This window comes from Mustela nivalis (genome assembly GCF_964662115.1).
Source record: "Mustela nivalis genome assembly, chromosome: 19".
NCBI classification, from domain to species: Eukaryota; Metazoa; Chordata; class Mammalia; order Carnivora; family Mustelidae; genus Mustela; species Mustela nivalis.
In genome coordinates, this window is record NC_139038.1 from 22923930 (window position 1) to 22943205 (window position 19276).

The 19276-nt window shown below is 46.2% G+C and overlaps 1 protein-coding gene across 10 annotated transcripts in view; it reads left to right on the top strand.

Moving 5' to 3' along the window:
- ARHGAP17 (Rho GTPase activating protein 17) overlaps window positions 1-19276 on the top strand; it is an 85648-nt gene that overhangs the window by 38944 nt on the left and 27428 nt on the right. For 8 of the 10 annotated variants that reach the window (XR_014306536.1, XR_014306537.1, XM_082714804.1 and 5 more), the window contains exons 4-10: window positions 4713-4786; window positions 5650-5761; window positions 6019-6095; window positions 9605-9716; window positions 13624-13692; window positions 13852-13933; window positions 18667-18794. Coding sequence is in view for 7 of the 10 variants with exons in the window: in XM_082714804.1 (XP_082570930.1) it covers window positions 4713-4786; window positions 5650-5761; window positions 6019-6095; window positions 9605-9716; window positions 13624-13692; window positions 13852-13933; window positions 18667-18794 (654 nt within the window). In the remaining 3 variants the exon portion in view is untranslated. The remainder of the gene's footprint in view (window positions 1-4712; window positions 4787-5649; window positions 5762-6018; window positions 6096-9604; window positions 9717-13623; window positions 13693-13851; window positions 13934-18666; window positions 18795-19276) is intronic. The other 2 variants (XR_014306538.1, XM_082714809.1) reach the window with 1 other exon arrangement.

Below are 19276 nucleotides of genomic sequence, written 5' to 3' on the forward strand. Positions count from 1 at the left end.
TGCTTTATCCCTACATGGGCTCCTCCTCACAGGTTGGCCACCAGCAGCTTCCATGAGCTCCTTGCTTCCCTGTGCATGTCTGGCAGGAATAGAAAGCGTGCTTCAGTAGTTTTCTTAATGGAGTGGGAAATCTTTTCCCAGGTCCTTGGCAGGTAGAAACCACCTCCCATTGCTTCAGTCCGTATTGAGCCCTATTTCCCATTCCCGAACATTCCCATTCCACCGTGGTTTCTGTGGGCAGGGGTGAGGTTGGAGAGGAGATGGGGTGTGCTGGTTGGCTTAAGCTAATTGGGGCCCAGCCCTAGAGCCACTTCCAGCTCAGAGGCTTTATTGAGCCCCGGGTGAATCCCTAAGAGAAGTCAGGATGCTGTCGTAGAGAGGAAGAGGGCCGAACTCCAGGAGAACCGTCGAATGTGTCCATCCATTTCCTCCTGTGCCACCAGCAGCAGTGGTCATGAGGCCGTCCCGTCCTTGGGTTTACGAGATCCGGGCTCAGCTGCGTATACTAACCCTTGGAAGACCATATACCATTAAGACGATAGTTTCAGGGGCATCCTGGGAAGCTGTGATTTGCCGCAGTGTTTTGTCTGTCACCGGATGTCTCAAAAGGAAGAACTGGCATGCGGGTGATCTCTGTCACCCTTAGGTTTTTCCTACAGACGTCTATGGGACATCGAGACAACAGGGTTATTCCTCTCTTGTGCAATACTTGCTTGGCTGCAGTAGGTATAGACCAGCGAGTGGAACTTTGCGCACACCCACGATCGTAGGAATGCCTGCTGCAGGTCCAGTCCCACAGAACCAGAGCCAGCTCCCCTGGTCCTGTCCCCACGGCTCCTCTCCTCTTGCCATGGCTTCTGTTCTACCGATCCTTTCACACGGTACCCTAAGGCTCTGTCCTCCTCCTTATTCCCCCAGCCACATTCCTTGGGCCACCTCCTCTGTTCTCATGTCTTCTGGCTGGTGTGTTTATGCCAGCGACTTCTAAACCATCTCAACCAAGCAAAAACACTTCCTTCCCCAGATGTCTGTTTCAGCGTGCGTGACCAGTTCTTCCTTCTGTGTTGACTCTCGAGTTCCACCCACCCTATTATGCAAGCCAGAAACTGTAGGGTTACTTTAGGTTCCCTTTCCTTTTATCCTCACCCTCCCATAGCTGGTTGATCAGCAAGTCCTGTGATTGGGAATATCTTGGGAATTGGGAATTCCTCACCTCCACTCCCATCTCTGCCACCTTTGCCTTAAAGCAAAACCTAATTACCTCTCACCTGGACAGTGAGGTCATTCCCTCAGCTTCAGTTCCTGCCTCTGGTTCCCTTGTTTTCCAGCCTATCTCCAGCCAGATCACCAGAATGTTCTGAAATGTCATCTTCCTGCCTGGGGGAGAAAAAAAAAATCTTAGCTTCATGGTTCTCAAGAGGGACCACAAGTACACTCCTGGGGAGATTTGGAAAAATGTCGAGACACTTTGGGTTGCTGTAGGAACTGGGGGACGCTACTGTGTTTGGAGGGAGGGGACCAAGATGCCAAACATTCTGCATCCCTGCATTCTGGAGGGATAATTCCACACCGGAAGTGGGTCCTAATGCCCATGGCGCCTCTTTCAAGGGGGCGCTGGCTGCTTCCCGTTGGTGGGATTAATAGTCCAAGCTCTTCAGCATGACAAACCCTTCATACTCTGACCCCATGTCCCCTGACAGTCCCGGTGTCTCCTGCTTCCTCCCACTCGTAGTGTGTGCCTTGTCCTTCATGTTGTTGTGTCTGGTCGTTCCCTCTGACTGCTTGAAGACTCAACCTGGGTGTCCCATATACTCCCTAAAAACAAACAAACAAGTATTGATCAAATGCCTACAGTATACAAGTGCTAGAGACAGAAAATGAAGAAGAGGTAGTTTCCACCTTAAAGGTGCTCACAGCCGGTGCGGAGAGACACAATCATTATAAAATGACATGTGTAACAAAGTGTGCACAGGGTATCATGGGAGGACCAAGAATGGGGCATCACGGGACGAGAGAGGTAGCCAGGTGAGGCTTCCTGGAGGAGGTGGTAGCCCCGCAATAAAGGAGAGCAATGACAAAGGTGCCCGACCCTCATTTCTAAAACCTAATGCCAGAGGCTTCCTTTTCCAGCCTCAGACAGAAGAGCCAACGACAGAGCTCTGAGGCTGTCTACACTGTGCATGTGGGAGGAGCAGTCACCATAGGAACGATAGAAGATAGGTAACCACAGAGGTCGTACAATGTGGAGGAAACAGCAGCAGCCTCTAGGGTCCTAGAATACACAGGAGGAGCCTCTCAGAGGCTCGCATGTGTGTGAAGAGACAAGACTCGGAGGCGGTGGTCTCAGTCTAAGACTTGGACACAGCAGAGCTCATGCTGTGCATCCTGTGAGACCTGGAGTGACTGCTTTTTGTGCAGCTGGCACACATTTTATGAATTATGACTTTAGAACTTTTTAAATGACTCCCTGGTGATCAAAAAGCTGTCCATGCCTCAGCAGTGCTCAGCTGTGATCGTGGAGGAGCGTGGCCGTGGTCGATAGCATCTTCATCAAGGAGACCAGGGTTAAGTAAGCACAATGTTTTTATTTGTATACATCAGGAAACAGGATTGTCGCAGCTTTGGGGTCAGAGCCTGCAAACCACAAGGCTCTCTGATACTTGCAAAGTAGATTCCCTCTTTTTATGATTTTTTTTTTTTTCTTTGTCCAGAGCTCCGGAGTGGCACAAAGTATATTTCTCCTGATTACTGCATTTATCCTAGATTTAAATTCCCTCAGAAAGTCAGCATTACTGGGGTGCCTGGGTGTAGTGCTGTGTGTCCAGCTCTTGGTTTTCGCTCAGGTCATGGTCTCGGGGTCATGAGATCAGGCCCCACGTTGGGCTCCGTGCTCAGCACAGAGTCTGCTTGAGATCCTCTTACCCCCTCCCTCTCTTTCTGTCCCTCCCCACCCCTGCCTGCATGCTCAATCTCTCTCTCAAATAAAATGAATAAATCTTAAAAAGAAAGAAGAAGACAGGCAGCATTATGAACATGTCTGAATTACGCTCACCATGTTCAAGGCACGCTGCCTGTTTTCTCCTATCTTCCTGGTCTGGAAGTGTAGAATCTGGGAATGTCTCCTTGTGGGGCAGGTGAGGCCTGCTATCTACTTACTTGAAAACAACTTGAGAAGACAAGAGATGGGTAAATACAGTTGTTGTTGTTTATCTTGGCATTTCAAATACTGTTTTGAATAGTATATTTATAGTATATTTAGTATAAATAGTATTTAGTATAAATAGTATAAATAAATAAAATATAATGAAATAAATCATATAAAATAAATAAATATTTATATATGGTATATCTCACCATATTTCCATGGTGAAAACCCACTATGTACAGAAGAAGATAAAGCGAGTTCTGTCCCAGTCCTGTTCCCCAGGCACCCTGCTGCCCTCTCTGGAATGACCAGCACCCTCCAGAGACATTCTCTACAATGCAAGCAAATGTGGTGCAAGTATATTGCATGGAGCCCTCTGAAAGCAGGGAAGGCAGGTGACATGGGACAGGTCAAGGCTCAACAGTACCATGGCAGGATGGACCCTGCGTCTTTGCCATGAGGGCCCTTTATCCTGGGGAGGCAAAGCCGCGTGGAGCCCTGCAGCACTGAACGCGTGTTTTTTGTTAGCAGATTGTGTTATTGCCAGCCCCTGGTACTTTCCAGGCCCCTTCGACCCATATTCTGAGATGAGCCATTAGCCAGTGGTGGCAAGGCCCTGACCCGGGGCTCAGGCCATGGGCATGGGGTTCTGGCTCTGTGGCCTCCTCACCGAGGTGCCTGGCCAGTCCACCTGACTTCCCCGGGCTTCAGGTCCCTTGGCTGGACAATTGGAACATTAATTAGGGGATCCTTATGGTCATTTCCAGCTGAACAATAAATTACTAATAGGCTTTGGGCTTAAATACCTTTAAAAAACCTCTTTCAGATATTGAGCCAGTTATTTTTAGATACTTAACTGAAAGCTATTTCGTCATGATTACAGCCAAATTCAGAGCCAGTTTAAGAATGAATATTCTCAGGGCGCCTAGGTGGCAATGTTATCTAAATGACCAACTCTTGGTTTTGGCTCAGGTCATGATCTCAGGGTCGTGAGATCGAGCCCTGTGTCGGGCTCAGCATGGAGTCTGCTTCAGACTCTCCCTCTCCCTCTGCTCCTCCCTGCTCGCTCTCTCTCTCTCTCAAAATTAATAAATAAATAAAGAAATAATGAATATTTTAGCAAAAGTTTTTGAAATTGAGCATTTTATTTTACGTATTTGTTATGATCATCAGAGAGCAAAGTCTGTGTCTTCTGTTCCCAGTATCTGGGACACAATATGCACTTGATTCATTAAAAATGACAGCTAACAGCAACCACAACAATACTAGCAGTCAGCTCATGCTGAGTACTTACCGCGTGCTGGGCACTTAACATTGAACATCTCCATAGACGGACAGCCCTAGGACACCTGCGTTGTTACCACGCCTCTGTATCACCCAGGCATGAGGACACAGACATAGAGCTCACATAGCTTCTGCCTTCGAGACCAGAACCTGAATGCAGACAGGCTGTCTCTTACCTGTGCGGTTTGCCTGGAGGAGAAATTACTGAAGGGTGACCTGAAGCAGGTCATCGAGAGCGGGTGTCAATAATAGTGAAACCAACACATTGTCTTCTGCCTTCCAGAAAAAACTCCCGCTGACTGCTCTCGCGCAGAACATGCAAGAAGCATCAACTCAACTGGAAGAGTCTCTGCTGGGGTAAGAGTTGGCTGCTTTCAGGGAGAGAGCCTGGAGCCCCGTGGGTCAGCGGGGATGAGGGGGGGCAGCCATCTGTGTGACAGGGGGACTATGAGCGTGACGGTGTGGCTCATCCACCAGGAGAACAGTGCAGTGTCTGTGGGGAAAAAGTGGGGTCCGGGCCACTGGGATGGTAGAGAATCTTCCATTTAGTAGGAGCAGGGCTGGAGACAGATTGAAAGGGCTGCAAGCAAAAGTGATTGATAGGGTCCATATTTATTTCCCCGACCTTGGGTGTAAAGAACGGATCTGTTCCAGCTGTTGACTCAAGTTTACAGACTCTGACCAGTCCCTTCTGGTCCTTAAGTCACTTCCTAGGGGACACCTTGGTGGCTCAGCCGGTTAAGCATCTGCCTTCGGCCCAGGTCACGATCCCAGAGTCCTGGGATCAAGCCTCACATCGGGCTCCCTGCTCAGCGGGGAGTCTGCTTCTCCTTCTGCCCCCTCCCCCACTCATGATCTCTGTCTCTCAAATAAATAAATAAAATGTTAAAAAAAAATAGAAAAATGAAAATAAAAACCAGATTCTTTAGCTACCTAAATTTAATATTTTGTACGATAACAGATGAAATGTCAACCATGCAACATAGTTATCAATTCCATAGAGGCTTAAGACACATTTGATAACATACATGTGTTAACAGTCTTTCTTCATCCTAAAGCATAAATCTGTAGACTCACATTTTAGGCAATGCCCAAAACATAACATTTTTGAGGTTCTATGGCGTGGCCCCCTAATGCATTCCCATCATGTAGAGAGCAGAACTGGCCCAATAAAGTAATGAGGTGCCTGATGCTTGTGGGGGTGTCTTGTGTTTTTAAAGGAAGATGCTGGAGACGTGTGGTGATGCCGAGAATCAGCTGGCTCTAGAACTTACACAGCATGAAGTCTTTGTTGAGAGAGAGATTGTGGAGCCTCTGTGCAGCATAGCAGAGGTGGGTGCTTTGGCTGGGAGGCACAGAAAAGCTGAGACAAGCGTGGGCTGCGTGGTGAATGGTTTGCTTGTGTCTCGGATTTTAACAGTAACCAGTGGCATTGATATACGCTTCTTTTTGGAAGTAAGGGGAATACATTGAGGGTACAAAATCCTATGCCTACAAGAAAAATAGAAGTAAATAAGTATCGCCCTTTCAAATGTTAAGTTGAAAACCCCGAAGCTTATCCCATTCGATATGTGGTATGTTCTTCCTAGGTGGAGATTCCCAACATCCAAAAACAGAGGAAACAGCTCGCTAAATTGGTGTTAGACTGGGATTCGGTCAGAGCCAGGTAAGGTAGAGCTGTAAAAATAACCAGTAATGCAGGATTATTGTCCCTCCCTCAGCAACCATCTCGTCCCCAACACAGATGAGAGAAAGGCCAGTTGGTGGACAAGATGCAGGTTTCCAGATTCATGCACTCGACCTGTAGACCAAATCATACCCACTTCCACCTGCTTTTTAGGGCTTATTCTCCCAAGCATGGCAATGGGGATGATGTTAGAACGTCCTGTTCTTAGTGAATCAGCAGTAAAAAGAGACGGGGGGAAAAAAAAGGAAAAAAGAGTAAGTAAATGTTTTAGGGGGAGAGGGACCAGTGGCAGGCTGTTTTACGACGGTTCGTTGCTTGGATAGGGAACCGTAGGAATAAACAGATCTGTGATCTTAGCAGTTCTGAGGGTCCTGCCTTGTCCAGACTCTGTGTAGTTATGATACTTTCATGATCAAACGCTGCTCTCAAAAGGGAGGAACTCCCATAGAACTAAGTAACCATCCCAGAGGGCTGCTGACTTGTGGGTCGATGCCTGATGGCGATCTGCAGAGCCTTGCGGCAGGACTCCAGCCTAGCTCTATCCACGAGGGCATTTGTATCAGTGACTTACGTGGCTTTCTTCTCGGACAAGAGTGGGACATAATGGAGGGAGCCACCCCGGCCCTGTCCTTTCTCAGACTTTATCACAAAGGTTGCTAAACTTTCTGTAAAGTATTTTCAGCTTTGCAGCCCACGTGGTCCCTCTCACAGTTATTGTTCCTACGCTGTTATAGCGTAGGGAACAGCTCTGGATCATAAGTAAATGAAAGTGTGGCTGTCTCCCAATAAAACTTTATTTAAACAGGGGCGCCTGGGTGGCTCAGTGGGTTAAAGCCGCTGCCTTCGGCTCAGGTCATGATCCCAGAGTCCTGGGATCGAGCCCCACATCGGGCTCTCTGCTCAGCTGGGAGCCTGCTTCTTCCTCTCTCTCTGCTTGCCTCTCTGCCTACTTGTGATCTCTGCCTGTCAAATAAATAAATAAAATCTTTAAAAAAAACAAAAACAAAAACAAAAAAAAAACTTTATTTAAACAAAAAGTGGCTTTGTTAGCTCTCTGTTTTTGTTTTCTTTTGTTGTTGTTGTTGTTGTTATTGAAGAATAATTGGCACACAATGTTGTATTAGGTGCACAACATTGATTCAACAGTTCTATATGTTGCTCAGTGTTGACCACCGTAAGTGTCGCCCCCATCTGTCCCTGCACAGTGTTACTACAATTTTCTCGCCTGTGCTGCCTATGCTGTGCTCTTCATCTCTGTAACTTACTTATTTGGTAACCGCATTCACATTGCAGTCCTGTGAAGTGCATACGATTATTTCTCTTTGGCAGATGTACGGAGAGACAACCATCATTTCCTGAGCTTCTACCTGGGACATGTTTTTTTATTGCAGATTTAGTACATGGGTAGCAATTCTACGAGGCAACCTTTCCTCGTTTCTCAAATACCACTGAGTTTCAATGCACCACTGATTTAATATCTACTTTTTTGAGGGACGGGTTAGGGGGAGAAACACCACTCCATTCAATGTACAAATCACTTGTCCTGATTTAAGAAACATCGAGCTCATAAAAGGTAATGATCATGGTAAAAATAATTGCCACCACTTGCTGGACACTTGCCACGTGTGAGGCCCTGAGCTCTGTGCATGGTCTGTCAGCTCACTTGATTCTTCCACCAGTTCCCATCTTTTTGCTCATTCATGTTTTCGACAGATCTCAGTTGGGTGCTTACTGTGTCAGACTCCATGCTGGGTACAAGTGCCAAGGCCCCTCAGGATAGGAGAGGGAACAGGGGTCAGTGGGTTAGGTAACACCCCTCCTCTTGAAAGGACACTTCTTTTATCGGTCAGGGAGGGACCTGCACAGAGTACCCACATGACTTGCTTCATGCCTCAGAGAAGATAAACGTCTGAGCTAGGTCCCTGGCTTAAAGTCCACTGTCTTGTCTCCTTGTCACATGGACACCTGTGATTAGAAACATCTGGGCCAGGACTGGGAGTGGAGGCCACCCTGAGGTTGATTTTTTTTTTTTTCTCCAGATAAGGAAGCATGTTCTAATGGTTAATTAAATGAGGCTGTGAATGCTCTCTCACTAGAGTTGGTTGAGTGACATTAGAGATGCTTATCTGCTAGAAGCTTCACACGTATGGTACACGAATCCTGGAGCGGATTTCAACACAGATTCTTGATCTGCATTCATGGTATTGTCCACTTAACCAATCAGAGCAGATATCAGAGAAATAGTGGAATTTTTTTACTTCTTCCTGTGGCTCTTCCCTGGAGGAAAATGATCCTAGCTAATGACTACTTGCTGCTTATTTTCTAAGCAGCAATCTGTTATATGACAGATATAATCTGCACACACATATGCATGCATATGTATATGTATTTGCTCTCTCCCTGATTCCTTATGATGGTTCTGCAAGGCAGACGGTGTTGGCTGTCTTCGTGTTATAGATGAGTTTACTGAGGCACAGAGAGGTTAAGTCATTGCCCAAGGTCACACAGCTAGTGGCAGGAGAGCCAGGCTTCATAATTGAGCATGTCTGACTCCAGAGTCCAGGCTCTGTGCACTCACTATACAGCCTCACCAAGCTGAGCTTGGCAGACTCGCCAAAGCTCCACTGTGGGGAAGTGCCTCACGTCCGGAGCTGGAGAGAAGGCAGAGCATACTGTTGGGGTGGGGTGGGGGCCCCAGAGCAGGAGCTGGAAAGCTTGATGAATTGCTAGCATGGGTTTTCATCTCTATAATATCCATGTTTACATTGAAATTGCTGGCACTTTCCAGAATAGCACACATAATCCAGACTCAAACAGAAGGTCAAAGCATACTTGAAAGCCACACGGAGATTGTTTTAGATTACTGTTCCCCCTGCACTTGCCTACTCTTGCTATGGTGTAATTCTTCCTTTTTTCAGTGCTTCTCACCTACTGTAAAGTAAATGCAAATATGCCACATTACAGTTCAGATTTGTTGAAAATGTGGTCTTTAGTATATTAATTCTAAGAACTGTCTTTTATTCTACAAGTGTTTTGCTACCTATGAATTGCTAGCTGCTCGACTGAAGTTCTGGGTTTTACATACTGGCAATAATCACAGCTGAGGATGGTAGCAGGAAGAGTCATAGGAGCCCAAGAGGAGGACTGACTCCCAGTGGCATAGGAACATTCCAGGTCAAAGCAGGAAAGTGCAAGCGTGTTTCACTGCAAGGATGCCATGATTGGACACCACCAGAAAGGGATTTTGTGACGTGATTTCCAGAAGTGGGGCATGTATGAGACAAGATGTGGTAGATTATACTCTGAGCAGATAGCTTTGCAAGAGTCCTGTCATGCTTCTTCCATTCCTGGAGGATAAGCTCAAGAGAGGCTGGCATCCGATGTATGCTGTATGTTTTGGAGAAAATCTGTCTCCCTGAGGGCCCTGATTCTACAAGGTTGAGAATGTGCAGCTGCTTTTCAGATGCTGGTTGCCCCATGTTTTGCAGGTGGAACCAGGCTCACAAATCTTCAGGAACCAACTTCCAGGGGCTTCCGTCAAAAATAGATACCCTAAAGGAAGAGATGGATGAAGCTGGAAATAAAGTAGAACTGTGCAAGGTACGAGACTTCCCTGATAAATAATAGTTGCATCAGCCTGGTTCTTGCAAATGACAGAGGAAAGGGTAAATACTGCAGATTATTTAGTGTTTCACACAAGTCCTATCAGAATACTCTGCTTGATAGGAAAGGTGGGTTTTAGTTTCTTCTTTATTTTCTAAGACCCTGTGTTACTTTATAATGAGAATAAGACTTTTTCAAAAAAAAATTGAAGCGGGGGTGCCTGGGTGACTCAGTTGGTAAAGCATCTGTCTCTGGCTTAGGTCATGATCCCAGAATCTTGGGATCAAGTCCCGCATCAGGCTCCCTGCTCAGCAGAGATCCTGCTTCTCTCTCCGCCCCTCCCCACTGCACTTAGGCTCTCTCTCCCTCTCTCTCTTTATTTTAAATAAAATCTTTAAAAATTTTTTAAAAAATAAAATAAATTTGAGTAGGATATTTTTTAAAATAACAAAAATATATGAGCTTATTTAAAATAAAGAATAGGTAAAAAAAAAAAAATGGGTGGGAGAAAACCATAGCAAAACATGTAAAGTAACACCAATTAAAACAGTGCACAGGGGGGCCTGGGTGGCTCAGTGGGTTAAACCGCTGCCTTCGGCTCAGATCATGATCTCAGAGTCTTGGGATCGAGTCCCGCATCGGGCTCTCTGCTCAGCGGAGAGCCTGCTTCCCTCTCTCTCTCTGCCTGCCTCTCCATCTACTTGTGATTTCTCTCCGTCAAATAAATAAATAAAATCTTAAAAAAAAAAAAATGGAAATCTCCATTTAAAAAAAAAAAACAACAAAAAAAAAAAACAGTGCACAACAGGGGTACCTGGCTGGTTCAGTCAGTGGAGTGTGTGATCCCAGTCTTGAGGTTGTGAATTTGAGCCCCACACTGAGTGTAGAGATTATTTAAAATTACATTTTTAACTTTGTTTTTTAAGATTTTATTTATTTATTTATTTATCTACCTACCTATTTATTTATTTATTTATACATAGAGAGAGAGAGCACGAGAACACTAGCCAGGAGAGGAGCAGAGGTGGAGGGAGAGAGGAATCTCAGACAGACTCCCCACTGAGCACAGAGCCCTTTATAGGACTCTATCTCACCACCCTGAGATCATGACCTAAGTCGAATCCAAGAGTCAAACACTCAATGGACTGAGCCACCCAGGTACCCCCCAAAATAAAATCTTTAAAAAAAAATGCACAACAAGGAAAAAAAAAAAAAAGCACAAGAGCCACAAAAATAATCTATGGAATAGCATAGGTTTTTTAGAATCAGTGCTATTATTTTAAACAATTGAATATATAGTAAAGGGGGTCATTATACATCATATATCCACAGAGAAGGAAAGGATTATTTATTTTTTATTTTTTAGTTTTTTTAAAGATTTTATTTATTTATTTGTCAGAGAGAGAGAGAGAGAGAGCAAGAGCGAGCACAGGCAGACAGAATGGCAGGCAGAGTCAGAGGGAGAAGCAGGCTCCCTGCGGAGCAAGGAGCCCGATGTGGGACTCGATCCCAGGATGCTGGGATCATGACCTGAGCCGAAGGCAGCTGCTTAACCAACTGAGCCACCCAGGCGTCCCGGAAAGGATTATTTTTAAATGTTGCTAGGACAATTGGTTTGTAATGGGGAGAAATAGAATTTTTTATCTCCTAAAATAAATTCCAGATTAGATGGTTAAGTGACTACATCTATCTATGAAGAGAGCTCTTTATTCTAAATGTTATTTGAGGTGGTAAAGAAACAGGCTTTGGTGAATCTTAAGATCAGCGTTTTTCTTCCTTTTTATTATTCATCATTTTCTGAAAATGGAGTCTTCTTTCAGATAGTGTTAGGACTATAATATTTTAGTTTGTTTAGGTCATACTATAATTCATTCTTCAAGATAGTGAACTTTAAGATCAGTTAACTGCAGAGGCACCTGGGTGGCTCAGTGGGTTAAGCCTCTGCCTTCGGCTCAAGTCATGATCTCAGAGTCCTGGGATTGAACCCTACATTGGGCTCTCTGCTCAGCAGGGAGTCTGCTCCCCCTCTCCCTGCCTGCCTCTCTGCTTGCCTGTGATCTCTATCAAATAAATAAATAAATAAAATTTCCAAAAAAAAAAAAAAAAGGTCAGTTAACTGCAGTAAAATGACTTGTTTAAAGTAATATAGTGGATAGGAATTAAAACTGAACTCACAAAGTCATGTCCTACATAGCCTTTGCATTTAAAAAGATGATATTCAGATAAATGCTGCTGAGAAAATAGTCTCATAGTGACTTAATTCTTGTTCAGGAAAGTCGTAACTTCACTAATGCAATTACATAGCTTCCCTCAGATCCGGTCTAACCTGGATCTCAGCTATCGGGTACTTAGTGGACATGGAGTTGGCAGACGTCTCAGGAGTCTGAACTGGTGTGTTATGGGCTGATGTGTCTTCTCTCAACTTCAATGCCATACCTTCTCATTTCAAATGGTGAAAATAGTTTGTCACTCTTTATGCTAACTTCTGGGTAATTTCCCGAGATTTAAGTTCTTTTTTTTCACTGATTTTCTCTTTAGCTAGGTCTTATCTACTTATAATTAATTCACATCGAGTTTTGACTTTCATTTACTGTGTTTTTCAGTTCTAATTCTTCAAAGTCAGCCTTCTTTGATAGTGGATTATTGTTTTTGCAGCTTCTTTCTTTTATTTTTTTTAAAGATTTTATTTATTTGACAGTGCTTATTTCTTTTTTTAATGTTTAATCATTTTATATATACTTATCATAACAGTCTTTGATAATTCTGTTTCTTCTGTGAGAATGGTGGGCTTTTGCTTCATGGTGGATTGTTGCCTCCTGTGTTTTGCAATTTTGTATCATGTGTTTTGCAATTTTGTATTGTGAGCTCATTTTAAGACTTTGTGGGACCCTTAGGTATTGGCAGTGATTCTCCCTAGAGAGTGTTACCAGTTTGAGATCTTTTCTTTTTTAAGATTTTTATTTATTTATTTGAGAGAAGGAGAGAAAATGAGCAGGGGGAGGGCCAGGGTGAGAGGGAAAAGCGGACTACCCGCCAAGCTGGTAGCCCAATGCAGGGCTCAATCCTGGGACCCCGAGATCATGGTCTGAGCTGAAATCAGAGAGTTAACCGACTGAGCCACCTAGGTGCCACTTGAGGCCATTCTTAAATAATTTTCTCAGTTTGAGGATCCCTGGACCACACATACAGTAAACTCAAACTTCGGAGCCTCTTGAAGGCAGATCTGCGTTTACAAAATCCAGGGTAATGTTTTTACTTTCCTAGACCCAGAGCCCCATGTAAAACGCAGATACTCTAGTCTTTCCATACGCTATTGATCTCCACTTATGCCAGGCCTTTCCTCTTCCTTTTCTTTTTTTCTTAATTCATTTTTCAAGTTTTTATTTGTATATTTATTTTATACACATGTGGCAGTAAAAATATAACATTTCTTTCTCTCCTATTTTTACGCAGATGGCAACATAGCAAACATAATGCTCTATACTTCACTTCTTGATAAGGACTATTAGTCATATATCTTGGAGATCCTCCCCTATCATTCCTCTAATAAACTTCCTTATTTATTAATTTTTTTGTCATCCCAGTTGATGGACATTTGTTTTTTTAAGATTTTATTTATTTATTTGAGAGAGAAAGCAAGCATGAGTGGGGGGAGGGGCAGAGGGAGAGGGAGAAGCAGATTCCCCACTGAGCAGAGAGCCCTACACAGGGCTCGATCCCAGGACCCAGGATCATAACCTGACCTGAAGGCCAATGTTTAACCAGCTGAGCCATCCAGGTGCCCCACCAGTTGATGGACATTTAATCCATGGATTATTCTGTGACATTTTGCTCTAAGAGTCCATGAATACTAATTCCCAGATGCCATTTTCTTCAGTGACCTGTCTTCCCTTCCACTCACCAGGATCAACTTGCTGCAGACATGTACAACTTTATGGCCAAAGAAGGGGAGTATGGCAAATTCTTTGTTACGGTAAGTACCTCGCCTTGCCGAAATATGAAAGCATTGTAAAAATTGAGTCATTTTAGCTTTTTTTGCAAAAGATTTCATTTTTGGTTTTGGTCAGCCATTGTGTGTGTGTCCATCCGATGCTAACGTTACTTTTGTTTTTGAATGTGGGTTTGTTCTCAGTTATTAGAAGCCCAAGCAGATTACCATAGAAAAGCATTAGCAGTCTTAGAAAAGGCCCTTCCCGAAATGCGAGCCCATCAAGGTAATGTAACCTGCGTGCTGGCTGATGCCCCCCTTTCCTAAGCCTCTGCCACTTCCGCCTCTGTTCTTCTCCCCCCTGACTCCTTTGCATGCCTCTCCTCTGGGTAACGCCTCTCTGCCTAGGAGAGTACTATCTCCCAGCATAATTTCATCTTTCCTCGCCACATTCTCTAATTTCTTCCAAACCTAGATTAACCTACTAATGGGACATTCGCAGCGGTTCTGACATCTTTAGTTGAAGAGAAAGCTGGACCCTTTGGGGATGGCTACCTGCATGGGTCTTCCGGTCTTACCCTCTTCCAAGTCCGTTATTCAGTCCCTTGGGTTCAATTCTGACCCAGTGATTCCAAGAGCATACATTCTGGGGAAGATACTGTGGACCTTCTGGAAGGAATTTTAGAAGCCAGTACTTGGGGGCCCATCATCGGCGTCACTGAATCATCAGGCCATGACCCCTCCTTCCCCCTCTTCCTTGTGATCCCACAAGGCTCTGGTTCTTAGCACTCACATCCTGCCCACTGTACTCAGGCTCTCAGCCGACTTCACCCACACAAGTCATGAGTGGACTGATGCTTAGTTTTACCTGCACATTAAAGCTTTTGACTCTTAATTCTCTGATTTGCCATCAGCGCGTCTCCCGGCAGAGATCATTAGACACAGGTGAGGCAGAAGGTGCCCTGTCTTCTTTGGCTATCTTGTACTATCTTGCTTGCATAGACCACATGTTGGGAGCTTAGGTTCCCCCTGCAGAACCTTTGGTCTTGAGCTGAAGAGGATCAAGCCAGGTGCTGAGTGTGGTGACTCTGTGATCTGGGATGCGAGTCAGCAGGTGTATGGGTGGGATGTTTTTGTTGGGGGTGTGCACACTCACTGGCATCCTCAAGGCTCTCACTTCTCCTAGTTTGAGGAGGGTCCCCAGAGTTTCTGGCTTTGTGCCTGAAAGGGTTTGGATGACAGAATTCGAAAATTCTATCTTGATCACCTGCATAGTCAGGCCTTCAGCCATCTTGAGTAAATGCATCTGATTGACTCTTCCTAGGATGAGCTGCCCTTGCTTTCCTAAGTGATCTTGGATGAGCTGTTCTTGCTTTCCTTGTTGGGGGATGATGAGGTTGAGTTGCAGTGCAAATGAGTGAAGCTGCTGGCAAACATTCAGCCTTAGAAGGGGCGGACTCTAGCAGGGCAAGTTCCAAATGCCGAAAGCGTGTATCTGTGGGATTACCTACCCTGTGCCTGGCTCTGTGTAGGACAGAATAGGAACCATCATCGTCTTAGCCTTTGAATGCATTAAAGTCTGGTTTGGAGCTAACAAGCATTAAAAAAGAGAAAATTGGGTTTCGTGAGCAGGACCCCCCCCCAAGACTTTATTGATTTATTTAAGAGAGAGAGAGAGCATGAGAGGGGAGAGGGGCAAAGGGAGAAGGAGAAGCTGACTCTCCGCTGAGCAGGGAGACCAATGCGGGACTCAGTCCCAGGACCCTGAGATCAAAACCTGAGCTGAAGGCAGATGCTTAACTGACTGAGCCACCCAGGCACCCTGTAAACTTTATTTTTTTAACGATTTTTTTCCCCAAGGTTTTTTTTTTTTTTTTTTTTTAACAATTTTTCCCCCCAAGTCTGTTTTCCCTAGAGAAGTATGTGAGGAAGTGACAGGGAACAGGAAGACGGCAGGGGGAGGCTGAGAGTGGAACAAGGAGCAGGTGTGCAGGGCAGAAACCCAACAAAGGAAACATGATCCGTCTTTCTCTCCAAGGTTGCCAAGCCTTGGGATCCAACCCCTTCCACTTCTGCTTGTCCTCCATCTCCCTATTGTCTTAGTTCCTATCTTCCTCTTTTTCTTCTTCTGTTTTCAGAAAGACTCAGAGCATCCTTACAGTAGGAAAAAAACCACCTTGACCCCACAGCACTGTACCCCTGTGCACCCCAATCTTACACGCACTGTCAGCCAACCCAACTTGGTACCTGCCTGTCCACAACACCGTGCCCTGTTCAGTCTCATCCTATTCTGTTCTTCTGGTAGGCTCTCTGAATGTCTCGTTTCCACCAGCCAGCCCTTCACACTGTGCAGTCTTGCTTCTACTCCCAGTTACCCTTCTATTAAGAGTAAAAAATACAGCAGTTCCCAGTGGACCAGGCTCTTAATTGTTGGATTCTGGCATCTGCTGTGGCTTGGGCTGTCTCTCCCTTGATGGAACGTGTGCCCCTCGTTGCACCTGATTGTGTCTTCCATTGTTAGGGCTCTATATGTCCCTTCCTCATCCCTTTGTCCCCAGAGTTCCCTCCTGATGACAGCCCTCACGTCCCCCGTGTCTTCACCCTCATAGCCATCTCAGTGCTGGTTCCCTCTGAGAGTCCTCTAGCTGTCCCCCAAAACTCCAGTGCATCCCAGAAAGCAAGCTGATTCTTCCCCCAAAACCAGCTATCTTTTCTCCTCTGTGTCTCCTGGGTGCCACCTCCCTTCAAACCATGCAGCCATCTTGTCCTTCCTTCTCCATAAGGGGTCCGTCTTTTCTGCCTTCTGCTGGGCTGTCCGCTCTGCTCACACCGTCCCCCCTTCTCTGGGCCCTTGTCACCTTGAGCAAGAGCTATGGAATCAAATGTAAATTCTGAGACTCAAGATCCCTGGTCTTTTCTCAGCCCTTCTTCCTGGTCTGTTTCATTCAGAGCCCCCAGCTCCCTGCCTTGAAGCCAACAGCAAACACTTTGTCTCCCAAGTCGTTCTAGTGTCTGTGATCTGCACCAGAAGTCGCAAACCGCTGTATCTCATTTTTCAAAAAATTTTGCCATCATTTAAACACCAGGCACTTTCACATAACAATCCAATTTCTGGCTTCTCTTGAAAGTCCTGGAAGTCTGGTGACACGGGTCATCAGGCACTAAGGGGGTGTTCAGGGCTGCCTTTCAGTGGACCCTATGCCCCCAGCCTGACTCAGCACCTCGGGGGCCTCACTGGCCTCTGAGGGCACCCGCATCTGCGACCCTGATCTGTACTGTACCGTTTTCTGGCCATGACTTAGCAAACATGTCTTGTCTTTTTAATGACTGTTGTATGTTTACATGTGTGTCTCGTCTTGTCTTCCCAGTTAGAAGGGTGGGGAGTCTCTGGGAATGTGGGATGTCCACTGCTGGAGAGGCCAACCCCTTCGGGCAGTTTGGCTCAAGAGTTGTCTAGGTAACTGGTTCTCATGTCTTCCCTCTGCCAGTGTTACACCAAGGTTGGGGGTGGGGCACACCGTAGAGCGTTTCCCAGAAAGTTCCAGCAGGTGTTCGGAGAATGGGGTCAGGCGTGCGGTGGCAGCGGTGGCAGGTGCCATTTGCAAAACTGCCCTGGGGGCTCTGATGTTCCCCCCAGGGGAGGGGCCTCATAGCCATTTTTTGCTTGTGTTGAGAATCATTTAGTTAAAAGGGACAAAGTGTGCAGGGAAAGGACTGGCCTCTGAGAGGAATGTCACAGAGTTCTGTCCTTTGAGAAGGGCCAGACCCCCAGATGCTCTTGCTACCAGGGCTGGGGCCAGGACCAGAGATGAGGAGGACACCCACCGCCCTTGGCCTCACCCCTCTTCCACCTGGAGCCCACTTGCTCTTTCCATCAATTTTAACCTTGTAAAAGCTCTTGGGTTCATGCACATGGGGGTTCCCTCCTCTTCCTTCCCCTGTGTGCGGATCACGTGATGGGGCCTGTCCCCGCTCTTCCGCGTAGCTGAGGGTAAGGGGCACATCAGCGTCCTACTGCCTGCTTTGAACCCAAGGTTCGAACAGCAAAGTGGCTGCATGACAGTTGTTCATTAACGGTGCCGAGAAGGACGCGAACCCTTCCCGTCTCTGGAAGGAACTAAGTGTTGCTCAGCGAAGTAGTCTCCACGGGCTGGTTGCCCCTCTTCTGCGTCTGTGTGCGTCTCAGGCCGCGGGGGATCCGTGCGTACCCACTGGTGGGCCAAACCCCGTCAAAACGCCTCTCGTTCGAAGGGAATATGTCCATTCACAAAATTCTTGTTTCTGTTTCACTGCTCTACTGTGCGTACTCCTGCTAAGCTGCCTCACACCTCTTGTGGAATGAAGCAGAGTATGTGACCCCCAAATAATAGAAACGATCGCTTTACTGCTGACGCAGGCTTCAGCCTCAGCTGCTTTGGGGCTGCAGATACCGCGTGGTTTCCTACTGGGAATGTTCGGGACCTGGCTGGGGCGATGGCACTCGGAGGCCCTGCATGCCCGGGACACATCGCGTTTAATATGAGTTCACATCGGCCGTCTTCCGGTCCCGTGTGATGACGCTTGGCTTGTGTTTAAAATCTTAAGAAGTTATTTCCTCTTTCACATTGAAGGAGTCAGTTTCTTGTCCTCGAGATAGAAAGCCAGTGCTGCTTTGCATGGTGAGAGTAAATTTCCTTCCAGTGAAATCCGTCTGCTCGGACGAATCCTCGGGTTAGCGCCAGGCAGCCCACCCGTCCCGTGCAGGAGCCTCGTACCTTCTGCTCAGCAGCTCCCCCTGGAGGGCGTTCAGGGCTCTGTTCTGAAAGTAACCCCCCAGCCGGGGACCTGTTCTTGTTCTAGTATATGGTAAATAACCAAAGCAAACAGAACAGATGCTTCCCCTTTTCCCAAGCCTCAATTACCAGTCTGCTAAGAAAAAAAAAAAAAAAAATCCCCTTTGGTGGTTTGGGGAGAAAAAAAAAATTCCCCACTGATGCCGTGAGATCGCTGAGTGTCTTACTGGATGGTTTGCTGCTCTAGATAAGTGGGCGGAAAAGCCAGCCTTTGGGACGCCCTTGGAGGAACACCTGAAGCGGAGCGGCCGTGAGATTGCTCTGCCCATCGAAGCCTGCGTCATGCTGCTCCTGGAGACGGGCATGAAGGAGGAGGTGAGCGGTGCTCGGCGGCCCTGCCTGCCGCTACCTGCGCTGCATGGACTGACGGCTTTCCAGCTTCGGTTGCCGTGACCCACAATTTAAACGGGGACCCTGCACGTTTTACCTGGAACAGACATTATGAATGAAACGAGTTTCACAGAACATTTTCCTTTTCTATGTGTGGTACACTCTGACTTTCTTTTTCCCCACTTGTTTCATTTTCAACTCTGGTTGTGATTTGTGACATTGAATTTCATTTTTTAAGAAAAAATTTTACAAGATTTTATTTATGTATTCATGAGAGAGAGATAGAGAGGGAGGCAGAGGCAGAGGGAGAAGCAGGCTCCCTGTGGAAGCCAGATACGGGGCTTGATCTCAGGGCCCTCAGATCACAACCTGAGCTGAAGGCATATGCTCAACTAGTTGAGCCACCCAGGCGCCCTAGTGCTCCTTAATGTTTTAAAAGGTTCTATTTATTTGTTTGAGAGAGAGAG